Below are 11,747 nucleotides of genomic sequence, written 5' to 3'. Positions count from 1 at the left end.
AACTGATGTACAGATCGAGAAAGGTTAGAGATGTGCTACCCGTTAGCACAAAGCAAGCCAACCAGGTTGAACTATGTGCACCTAATTTGGATAGCTTTGATTTTATGTTACCCGCCTCCTCTGCTTACCACTGCCCCTTTGGCTGCAGATTAAAGTTGATTCCGTTGTTACTCTTGCTTCCATTTCCTAACCCTGTGTGGTCATTCCTAACTTTCCTAGTGAAATTTATTGATGTGGGCCCAAGTTTGGAGAAAACAGAAATACAACTAGGTAAAAATCCCTTAGAGATTCCCTTAGAGATGTCCCTTAGGGACAAGTGGATTTTGTTGGATTTTTGAAGAAATTGATGGTTCCCTTGAAATAACTCATTGATACACTTTCACTGATGAACTCAGTTGATCATATTTTTTGTACTCTTCTGTGTATTGAGTTTGGATTATCGTTATGGGTTTGGTATCCTCAGTGTACATCTCTCTGGGTTTTTTTTTTTTTTTTGTAATTTACTAAAGTTATTCTCAATTTCATCTACCTTTGTGCTCCATTGTATTAATGACTTTGTGTGCGTTCCAAGTGTACAAAAGATGACAATATGGTTTAGAAGCGTTAAGGGATAAAATACGACTTTTGAGTTATATCTGAAGTAGCTTGCCACTTTACCCACCTAGGTCACTTTTGTGTCACCTGCACATATTTGATTTTGAAATCCTTATACTAGTCTCCAGGGTCTGTTGGTGGACTGCAGTTCTTGTTTCATCATTTTCTATGTGTGATGTTGGATACATTATTTAACATCTCTAGGCACCAGTTTTCTCATCTCTAAGATAGAGCTAGAATAGTAAATAGCTGTTGATGTTGCTTCAAAAGTTAAATATGCGGTAATCTATATAAAGTGCTTAGTGTAGTACCGTACCCATTGTAAGATCTGTACAAAGATTGTTATTATTAATCACTAGCTTGGTTAACCTCTCTCTTCTCATAAAGTTGTGTTCAACAAAGTTTGAACAAAAAAACCTTTTCCTGTGCAGACCTAAATTATGAACCAGGCTTCTGGAGTCATTGGCCGTGGAAACATGATTGCATTGTAATAAGCAATAGAATTTGTGGCTTTAATATTAGACTGATGTGATTCAAGACTATCTTTGATATTTGGGGTCTTGAAAAAATTATTTAACCTTTTTTTGACTCAGTTTACTCATTCAAAAAAATGACACAACCACAGCTACTTCATAATACCATGGAGAGGAGTAAGTGAGTTAATCCTGTAAAATGGGTAAGAACAGTGCTTGGCACACACTACATGTATTCAATAGATGTTATCTGCTGCTGAAAAAAATATCAGCCTGTTCCACTTGCTGCATACCTACTTGCATCTGGGGGGTGAATACAGAGTACACCAAATTGGATTGTCATGAAAAATTTGGGAAATTTGCAGGCTAAAACTCTTGCCTTCATTCACAATCTCCCCAGTTCGCTGCACTCTAGTTTCTGGCTCATCCCCCTAAAAGTGCACTTGCAAAGGTCAGTCACCAAATTACATCCAGTAGAGTCTATTCTTTATCCTCCAGAGGCACAATGATTTCAGAGGTTACTAGCCTAACACTATTAATTCTCAAAAGAGGAAGCTAAGTCCTGTGGATTTCCCACAGCTAATTTGTGACCAAGAGTAACTCACTTTGGATTGTTTATTTACCAAATGATAGTGGATTAATTTCTATTTTAACAAATTGCTTGGGGGCCTTACAATCCATGTAAGAATTTCCCTTTCTTCTCTTTCATCTTGTTCTCTCTATCCCAAAAATCTAACTTAATAAGGCCCTGGTCTAGTCAATATTTTAAGGGAGCTATTCTGTTTTCCCCAGTGGAATACACACCCTGTGACTATCCATAGCATGAAAACCTTATTTCCTGAACAGAAATGGGTTTTCCCTTCCCTGTGACTTGCCTCTCTAGGGCTGTGTTCCTATTTCCCTGCTGGCTCTTTTGTTTCCTTGGGCTGGTTGCCTTGTTTGGCAGTTTTAGCAAGGCATCTGATAGATTCCAGGAGGTGAGGGGAAGGGCTCTGAGTGAACTCCATCATTGGACAAGGAGACTCGGTGATGGATGAGCCTTTTCTCCAGGGAGGTTTGCATGAGAAGAAATCCAACAGATAAGTTTTTCCAGAACCAAGTAACCAAGAAACAGTGCCAGTAGGATCTTACTTCTTTTGTGACTCTTTGTATTGATTTTAAAGCAAATCCTCAGCATCAGTTGCACATCTTACTAGAAACACAGCTACATGCCTGATAGACTTAGATATATATGATGTGACTTACTTTAGAAATAACATTTGAGGAGGGAGGGATAGTAAGAGGAAGGAAAAAAGGATATCTAAAAAATATCTATCAGAATGTTTTCTTTCTTCTAAGTATTGAAAAGTCGCAATACAACTTTTTCTTCCAGATGATCTCATAGCTATTTATTGCAGGGAAATACCAAATGCTTATTACTATTATTTGCAGAAGCTTCTTCAGTCTTGATGATTCATGTCGTTATCACTTTCTTCCTGACTGTGAGACTCTGAGACAATGCTACACCCCAAGTGATATGTTGGTGTCAGAACAATTCCTGTCCTGAAGGGGGCATGTGACCTTCTTTATTCCCCCTTCACAGATGTCCTTGAGCCCTTGAGACGGATATGAGTGAGTTTTTCAGCCTTCATGCAAAACAACCATCTAAACATAACAGATGACATCAGCTTGGGCTTTTCAATTCCTGGATGGCAGCAGCGTGTTAATCCAGCCTTCATCCTGGATTTCATAAACTAAAACAAGAGAGGCTGGCAGGAGGACAGCGCTGCCGCTGGGCTGAGGAAATTGATGACGGGGAAGCATACAGGCAACCCAGTGTATAAAACTGATAAACGTGTAGGCAGAGAGGCTCAGCTACCACTTTGGACGGCTGCTTCCCACAGTGAAGACCACAACACTGGGAGCTGAACCTGAGCCAGCTGGGAAACATGAAGAGCCTCTTGCTGCTGACCACACTCCTTGTACCTGCACACCTGGCCATGGCCTGGAGCACCAAGTATGCAGTGGATTGCCCAGAGCACTGTGACAGTAGTGAGTGCAGAAGCAACCAGCGCTGCAAAAGGACAGTGCTGGATGACTGTGGCTGCTGCCAGGTGTGCGCTGCAGGGCTGGGAGAAACTTGCTACCGCACAGTCTCAGGCATGGATGGCATGAAATGTGGCCCAGGGCTGAGGTGTCAATTTTACAGTGAGGAAGATGATTTTGGTGACGAGTTTGGTATCTGCAAAGGTAAAGAGTGACCCCTTGCTTTTCCTCCGTGCAGGGCTCCCTGAGGGCTTTTAGCCAGCTTGGGAGGTGGTGGCTTTGCTCTTCTGGACTAAGAGGGAAAATGCACGTCTCATGCAGCTGTTCTAGTTAGAGCTAGGAGAAGAGTTGTGCAAACAGTCACTGAAACTGATGCTCAGAGAGTACAGAAGAAAGTGCAGCATCACACACATTATGTTTAGGAGATTTTAGAAGGAAAGTTGAAGTGGAATATCGTATTGCCTCTTTTTCTGGAAAACTTTAGTAATTTAACAGGTAATTTGTTGTGAATAATTTAGGTGCTCACTCTTCTGCAAGGCTGTGATTACAGAGGTTCCCCCTAGATAACCTTTTGGAGTCATTTCTAGCTCCTGGATTTGTGCTTTGATCTTGAAAGGGTCATAGGATGGACAGCCTTTCTCAAGATCAGCATCTTGAGTCTTGCTGATGAACACTAATGCATTTTATGGAACACAGTGGGTTTAAGTCATCTAACAGAACAATTCATATTCTTGCAAAAAAGTCCTCTGAAGTCCAAAACAAACTTCTTTCCGGTTTATAAGGGATTTGGCTACTAGAAAACTAATAGGTGGTGTAGGATAAGCAAAAATAAATGGAAAGAAATATAAATCAGTAAAGAATAAGTTTGGTTATTTCATAGGCTTACAGAAAACTTCAGAAATTTTTGAAATTATAATTAAATGATACAGTAAAACACCTGTAGAATTTATTTGAAACTTAGTGACTGTAGTTTAAAATGTTTAACACTTAAAATGTTTAGATTTAAAAGAATGGTGATTTAAAAATAATATATAGATATCCTACAATCTCGTCATTAAGAGCTACTATTAAGATATAACAGATGCTATAATGCCATTCATCAATTTTATAATGCCAAGAAGCTGTCAAAATGGTAAAATGTTCCAGGAAATTTCTAAATAATTTTAATATTTTATGTTTTTAATACAACTGTTTTCTTTTATGAATGAATGTATCCCATATTAAGATAATCAAATGAGTTCTTCCATTTTATAATTTATAAATCAATCATTTGTCATCTATAAAACATATGAAAAGTTACAAAATACATTCTTGACTTCTTCAGAGAATTTTATTATTCTTAGATTATTTTACTTATAACCAATAAGGTGGAATATTGAAGGAACATTTTCTTTCATGAACACACACACATATATTTCATTCAACCACATAAGGTCTGTATTTTCTGTACATTACAGAGCTTATTAGAGAAGAAAACAATTCTTCATAAGGAAATCAGGGAGGAAGTGGTGGTTAACAAAATCATGTTTATGTTATAGAAATATATACAGTGGATTGCTTTTACTCTTAGTATTAAAATGCCTGTGTAAATGTTATTATAAATGTACAATTACATAGGGATAAAGAACCAAACTGTAAGGCATCTGAAATTTTTAATACTCTAGTATTCTACTGAATGATTGAGGTAGATGTTAATGAGATATATTTAAGAATATATTTTGGATTGCTCTTTTTGGCATCCTTCAGATTACTGATGAGTTTAGTTTTAAAGATTTTTTTTTTTGTTAGCAACTCTCTAGGTACAGATATTCTCCAGGTTTTTTTTTTTTTTTTGCAGAATACCCATATAAACATCAAGTACTTTAGCTGTAGATCCAGATGTTTTTCTAAATATTCAGATATTTGTAATTGTGTTACCTAGATAACAATCAGATAGCCAACACATATTAATTGAATACTTACTACAAGCCCAGCACTGTTCAATACTTCAGGGGAAGGATTAGAAGTGTAGCTTGGAATTTTTTTTTTTTTTTGCAGAATACCCATATAAACATCAAGTACTTTAGCTGTAGATCCAGATGTTTTTCTAAATATTCAGATATTTGTAATTGTGTTACCTAGATAACAATCAGATAGCCAACACATATTAATTGAATACTTACTACAAGCCCAGCACTGTTCAATACTTCAGGGGAAGGATTAGAAGTGTAGCTTGGAATGTGGCTAGAATTTTTTTTTTTTTTTTTTTTTTTTTTTTTTTTTTTTTTTTTTTTTGGTATTGGGGATTCAACTCAGGACCTTGAAGCTTGCAAGGTAGGAAACAGAAGCACTGAACTAAATCTCCAGCCCTAAGCTTTCAATAAAACTAAAGTTTCACTGTAGATAAAGTCCAACTCCAGTCCTCTTCTGCTTTTCTACTGAGAGCTTTTTCAGGATCTCTTCAGGGCTCTGCCTCCTGGCAGAAAGGACAGTGCAAAAAACCAGGGTCTCTCTAATCCAAGGGATGGCAGGAAAAAGCAATTTTAAATCTCTTTTAAAAATATAGGTAATGAACACCCATCTTGATCACTCACTCTGTAGGCTATTGGGTTGCTAAGATTCAGATGTCTCAAAATTTTTTTATTTACCCATATGTGATCATACAGTTACTGTCACAATTTCATGCCAAGAAAATAAATACCCTGCATATGTTCTTATGTCTTTTAAAGATTGGTTAATCTGTTGAGATGTTGTTTGTGTCATAAAAACCAATCCTTTTTAATAAATGGCTTTGTTCTTCCCTTTATCTCCGTGTAGTATGTTTTAGTCTAAGTATAATCACTTTGACACTTTAAAAGCTTCCAGTTTTTGGTAGGTGTACTAATCTTCAGGGTATGTAAACCCCGAGCTTTCTTGTTAGTTATCACCTCACATTTTGGCTTTGCAGAGATTTTTACCAGTGAATTCTCTTAATAGTCGAGGGAGTTAGGTAAGCTGAACTGTTGCTCTGACAGAATAAAAACATCAAAAGAGTTGGAGCAGAAAAGAGGATTGATTGCTTCATGGTGAGCAGGATGATAGCTCTCTTAGCCCTGGTTAATTTGAAGCCTTTTGTTGAACATTTAAACAGTAAATTGTCTGTGAATATAGTGGATTTAAATACAGCGTCCTATATTTTAAATACTATGAGGAGCTGATGCATACAGCTGTTCAATTTCCATCTGTTACAGAGCTGTTTCAGAGGCAACCTGTGAGAATCTATAGACACCCAATCAGAAAACAGAATTAAGACTGGTCCAAGGAAATTGGTTATGAGTAGTTGTTTTAAGCTAGAGTTTACAATATAACAGAAATCCCGAGGCATCCATTAATTATCTAGTCTGAATCTGGGTTTTGAGTGTTGGGTTTTATTGTATATTCAAGGTCCATGAGTTTGAACAAAATCCTAACACTATCAGGCAGGGGCCGCTAGGATGGAGCCTCGTGCATATTGGGCAACTCCCTCTCTCAACCCTTCCTCTGTTCTTAGACTGCCCCTTCGGTACTTTCGGGATGGAATGCAAAGAGACTTGCGACTGCCAGTCAGGCGTGTGTGACAGAGTGACGGGCAAGTGTCTGACATTTCCCTTCTTCCAATATTCAGCAGCGACATCTTCCACCAGATTTGTTTCTCACACAGGTAAGAATAGATTCTGGTATCTGCAATAGCAGTCTTACTCTGAGTAAGGTATCAGTGTATATAGAATAAGATGCTGATTTTAATACTCTTTTTTCCTTTATTTTACTTAGGAAAAAGATAGGTGGTAGTTGAGTTTAATAGTTTTGAGGACTATGTATTATAATTTCTCAGAAAGTTATCCAGGGTATACAAAGGACACATAGAATGGATTACCAGAAGTGTGTAATTCAAAAGTAACGCACTGAGATATACAAAGTTCTTTAAATTCTTCAGTGATCTGTCTTATATATTTACTAGATGAAACTGCTCCTTGTCCAACTTCACCAAAAAAGTACTGTTTGGAATTTACTGGAGAAAATTGAAGAGTCAAGATAAAAAAGAGAACTTAAAAAAAAACAATTGAAAACATTTAAATGAAATAATTCCAAGTATGTGTTTTTATGGATTGTGCAGAAGATAAAAATGTAGTATTTGTGATTAAAATTTGGGAAATGAATGAAATTGTAGTTATATTCATTTTCAGCTTATAAATCCATGTGTGTGTCTTACACAGATTGTGAGATTGTGAGGAATATATAACCTGTAGGATGGCACTATGCACATATTTGTTTATCTTGTTGATAATGGCCAAGCTTTTTGAATTCTATCAAATTGAAAGTGTATCACTTAAAATGACATATATAAAATAAATAAACATATGAAATGCTGTGCACCACTACAGGAACATATAAAATGACATATATCTTTAAAGCTATTTCCTCCATTACACAGAATGGTGAATATAATTAGTTAATAATGTGTTACACATTTCAAATTGCTAAGGGTAGACTATCAGTATTTTCACCCAAAATGGTATGAGAGGTGATGAACACGCTAATTTGTTTTATTTAATAGTTTTACAATAGACACTTGCAGCAAAACATCACATTGTATCCCAGATATATACAATTATTATAGAACATTTTTAAATTAAGTAATTAAAAATGGAGCTCCTCCCAAAAAATGTTTAGTCATAGTAACTGCTAATATCAACAAACTATATATCTTTCCCTCAGATATAAATTGTGATCCAACTCTATTTTATTTAGTTTTTATTTCTGGTCCTTTGCATTTCTAATTAATTTAAATATGGAATATTTGACAAATATGCTTATTTTTCTGGCTTTGCCTCCTTCTTATAAATGATGTAAACACTTTAAGAAAAAGAGGAAATGTGCTTTTCAGTGAATTAGTAGTTTTAACTGTGGCTGTGCCCTTAAACATTAATATAATATGAAAATCATTTTTTAACCTATTAGATGAATATCTTTGTGATTATTTTATCTGAAAACTGAGACCTTATTAATATCTTAAATACTTATGACTTGTTCCTGAAGTTATTAAAAATTCATATAAAATTTCAGGTAAAATTCATATAATTAACCACTTCAAGGCAAACAATTCAGAGAAACTAATATAGTCACAGTGTTGTATAATCATTGCTTCAACTAGTTTCAGAGCATTTGCATTAGCTCTAATTGAAAATCCACTACCCATGAGGCAGTTATTTGTCTTCTTCACATTTCTCCAGAAACCTGAGTGATCTGTTTTCTGAGACCTAGAAACTCTCTCTTGAATGGTTATTTCTGTGTAGTCCAGATTTGAGGCTATTGTTGCTGTATTTTAGCTACCTCCAATATTTGAAGCTCATTTTGCTTTCTTAAAATCAAGTGCTAAAAAGACCTTTAAAGAAGCAACTTTTGCATTACTCTCCTCTCAGTGAAGTTTGAACCTAAACCTTTCTCACCAGGAGACATTTGCATCTCTTGTGAATCTTTGTTAGTGTTTGGGATGGAGTGTCTGGGGAATGTATGAGAACTCCTTCGCTTCTTCCTAATAGTCAGTGGTGGTGCATTAGAGACACTAGGATGCAGGGACTTCTACGGTCTCACCTGTGCCTCTCCTGCTGCACAGCAGCCCTGTGATTTCTTGGTCTCTTTGCTGAGGACTGTTGTGTAGTCTCTTTTGCTTGAGCCCATCGTTCCCCCCAATTTCCTAGAAGATTATGAAATATCTTGGCTGCTATATAGATGCTTTGGCAACAGATACTGTATTGCTTGGTGGGAATTACATTATAAGTTACACAAAAATATTTCTATACCAAAATTAGGTATTGAGATTCTCTTTAGAAATCTATGGGAAAACAAACAAACAAATAAAAACAACCGGGGATTTAGCTCAGTGCTTCGGTGGCCTGCCTTGAAAGCGCAAGTACCCGAGTTCAATCCCCGGTACCAAATAAAGAAAGAAAGAAAGAAAGAAATAGAAATCTATGGGAAAAATGGTTTTCTCCCTTTTCTGACCAGGGTTTTGGCAAACTTTAATCTAAAGTTCAGAAGGGAAGGCAGCATGTCCTAACAACATGGTGGAGAGGCTGCCTGTGGGTCCGCTACTCAGTTTTGCATAGTTGACCTGACCTGAGACTTCCCAGATCTATGTACTAGAGTTTATAGGAAGTGGTGTGGTGCCACAGATTTCACATCACCTCCACACAAACATTTTTCCTCCCGCCCACCCTTTGGGAGCAGATGAAATTGCTCCAAATTTCACCATCATAAGGTTTCCCAGAGGTTCCTTTCATACTCTGGTTTCATGACATTTTCCTTTCCAGTTTTCTGCCTGTCATTGGCTGTAACACTGTTGGCAGGTGGGCTTCCTGACCCTAGTTGTCTCATTTTTAAATTTTTTATTTATTTTGTTGGTAATTTTTAATTTATTTTGTCCCAAGACTATAAATTCACAAGTGGCCTTTTTAGTGGGATGAGGGGAGAGCGAGAGCTGGAATGTTTCATGAATCTGTATGTTCTTGTCTGCCAGGACATTCTAATCATATCATTCCCCTTCAGGGTTCTCAGTGCTAAAGCAAGCACATCTCTTTCTAAAATTTTAGTTTAGAAAATTTTAATCATTACAATTGTATTTCTGTGTGTAAAGCAAGAACTGTTTTTATGAAAGTTCTACCCTTTGGTCTACCTTCTGGACTCACATCAAAAAGCGAGTCCTCTTCTATACTTGTTAGTATAAAAATCTTACCTAGAGATCCATTATAGTATTTGTAATTGAATAAGCATTTATCAATGCCTACTGAGTTCTGGGGACTCTTGTAAGTGCTGGAATATAACAGTAAATGAAAGAAAGTCTCTGCCTTTATGGAGCTAGGATTCTAAAGGAATATGATAATACAGAAAAAAAAAGAGAAAAAAGAAAGACGCACATAGAATATAATGCCAAGTGATGATGAATAACAAAGTGAAATAATCTAAGAGGGTGTTATCTTACCAAAGTTAGAAGGTGCTAAGCAATCCAGAGTAGTTTAATATAGTTACCATAGAATCTTGACTCTATTAAAATTTTTATTTTAAATTTCATTACCAAAAGAACAAAACACAACTGTGCTTGATCATTGAGTTACAGATATTTGGATATGATCTGTGTTTCTTCCTATTTCAGATCATGACATGGCATCTGGAGATGGAAATTCTGTGACAGAAGAGATTGTGAAAAAGAATGCTGCTCAGTCTCCTGTAATGAAATGGTTGAATCCACGCTGATCCTGGGTGGGATTTCCAAGGGAAGGCTCTGTCTTAGTGATTGTTCAGTACCCAGCCAATATTTTAAGAACTATCTAGATTATAGCATATGGGTGCGTAATTTTTGGAGGTCAAGTATGACTTGGGTGGGTCCAGTCACAGGAAGTCGACTACTTAAAATCCATAAAATTGCATATGGCCAATAATGGTAGGGGTGAGGGTGAAGCATTATAATATTTGGATCATCCTTGTGGAAGCTTCAATAGAATTTAATTATTGATATTATTATTTACTTTGGGAAAAGTTAAAACCCAAACCAGAAACCCCCTGAGGAAGTGGGATGCTTGAAACCTGTGGGATTTGAGCAACAACTTTGAACTGAGGTCAGTTTTAAAGGGCTGCTAATGTAGTTCTCAGGTCCCTTGATATGATAGATGGATCTAAGGCAGAGAGCAAACATACACTTCTGTAAGAGATTTGAAGAATACCACCTCTGAGATATAGCTAACTGGCCTCTGCCTACTGAGGGATGGGGAGGGGTGGAGGTAAATATTTATATATTTTTATTAAAAATATGTTAGTACAAGTCATCTTCCATACCTTTGTTATCACTCGTTTGAGGAAATGAACTTAGTTTTTTAAATGATTAGAAAGGCATAACTGTATATGACTTTCAAACACTGTATTATAGTAATATTAGCAACAACAAACATAAGAGCAACCTAGAAAAATTTAATCACTGTGGGTTTATAAAATACCAAAAAATAAGCAATAGAGGGAATTTACTCAGAAAAATGCCATGACATGGATAAAATTTAAATTTAAAGTACAGAATAAATTTTTAAGAGGTTTGGAAAAGAGTCAGTTTCCAACAGGAAAGAAACATGCCAACTTTAAAATGTGGTTTATTTTCATATTTTTTTCTTTCAAACTTGATTGATAAGTGGAATTAAGACTATGCTTGGGAGGATTTTAGCCCAAACAGAAATGGTGTACTACATGCTATTAGGAAATACTTGCAGAAGTATTCTATTTGGAACGAAGAACTTATTTAAGAATTACTTCAGCATTTACCTATATTTTATTCTTGAAGTTTGTGAATGTATGTGTGGGAGGATCTTTGAATGTATGCACAATAAGCTTTTAAAAGGAGAAATTTATTACCGTTTAATAAAAAGTAAGACAGCTGTTCTATGTCTACTGATTTCTTTAAATTGTTAAATCTTATAACCCAGTGAATAAGAACTCTTTCATGCACATTAAAGGATGAGTACTTCTCTTGAGTTTCCTGCCACAGATAAGCTTCTATTAATGCAGAGGGCCAGAATATTTATTTCTTTGATTCACATCTTTGGTCTACTCATTCTTTAGATCTTTCTAAAAAATTGATACCTATATATTCATCTATTTATAGAGTTTTATTTCTGT

At 36.0% G+C, this 11,747-nt stretch overlaps 1 protein-coding gene across 1 annotated transcript; it reads left to right on the top strand.

The window, feature by feature from the left end:
* The first annotated feature begins 2,668 nt into the window (after positions 1 to 2,668).
* Esm1 (endothelial cell specific molecule 1) lies at positions 2,669 to 11,501 on the top strand. The gene is made up of 3 exons (XM_010626860.2): positions 2,669 to 3,296; positions 6,601 to 6,750; positions 10,240 to 11,501. Exons 1-3 carry the CDS (start codon positions 2,996 to 2,998, stop codon positions 10,338 to 10,340), a joined length of 552 nt encoding a protein of 183 aa, XP_010625162.1. The 5' UTR covers positions 2,669 to 2,995; the 3' UTR covers positions 10,341 to 11,501.
* Positions 11,502 to 11,747: the final 246 nt, after the last annotated feature.

The sequence above is a fragment of the Fukomys damarensis genome, unplaced genomic scaffold (genome assembly GCF_012274545.1).
Source record: "Fukomys damarensis isolate Sample0158 unplaced genomic scaffold, DMR_v1.0_HiC HiC_scaffold_1, whole genome shotgun sequence".
Taxonomy (NCBI): Eukaryota; Metazoa; Chordata; class Mammalia; order Rodentia; family Bathyergidae; genus Fukomys; species Fukomys damarensis.
The sequence above is the reverse complement of the archived record's forward strand: the minus strand, read 5'-3'. Positions and strand labels throughout refer to the sequence as shown.

Bases quoted from the DNA above. Each gene is read 5' to 3' on its own strand.
- Esm1 (XM_010626860.2), top strand. From the start codon at position 2,996: ATGAAGAGCCTCTTGCTGCTGACCACACTCCTTGTACCTGCACACCTG. The intron at 3,297-6,600 runs GTAAAGAGTGAC...CTCTGTTCTTAG, and splicing joins CGAGTTTGGTATCTGCAAAG to ACTGCCCCTTCGGTACTTTC. The intron at 6,751-10,239 runs GTAAGAATAGAT...TTCCTATTTCAG, and splicing joins CAGATTTGTTTCTCACACAG to ATCATGACATGGCATCTGGA.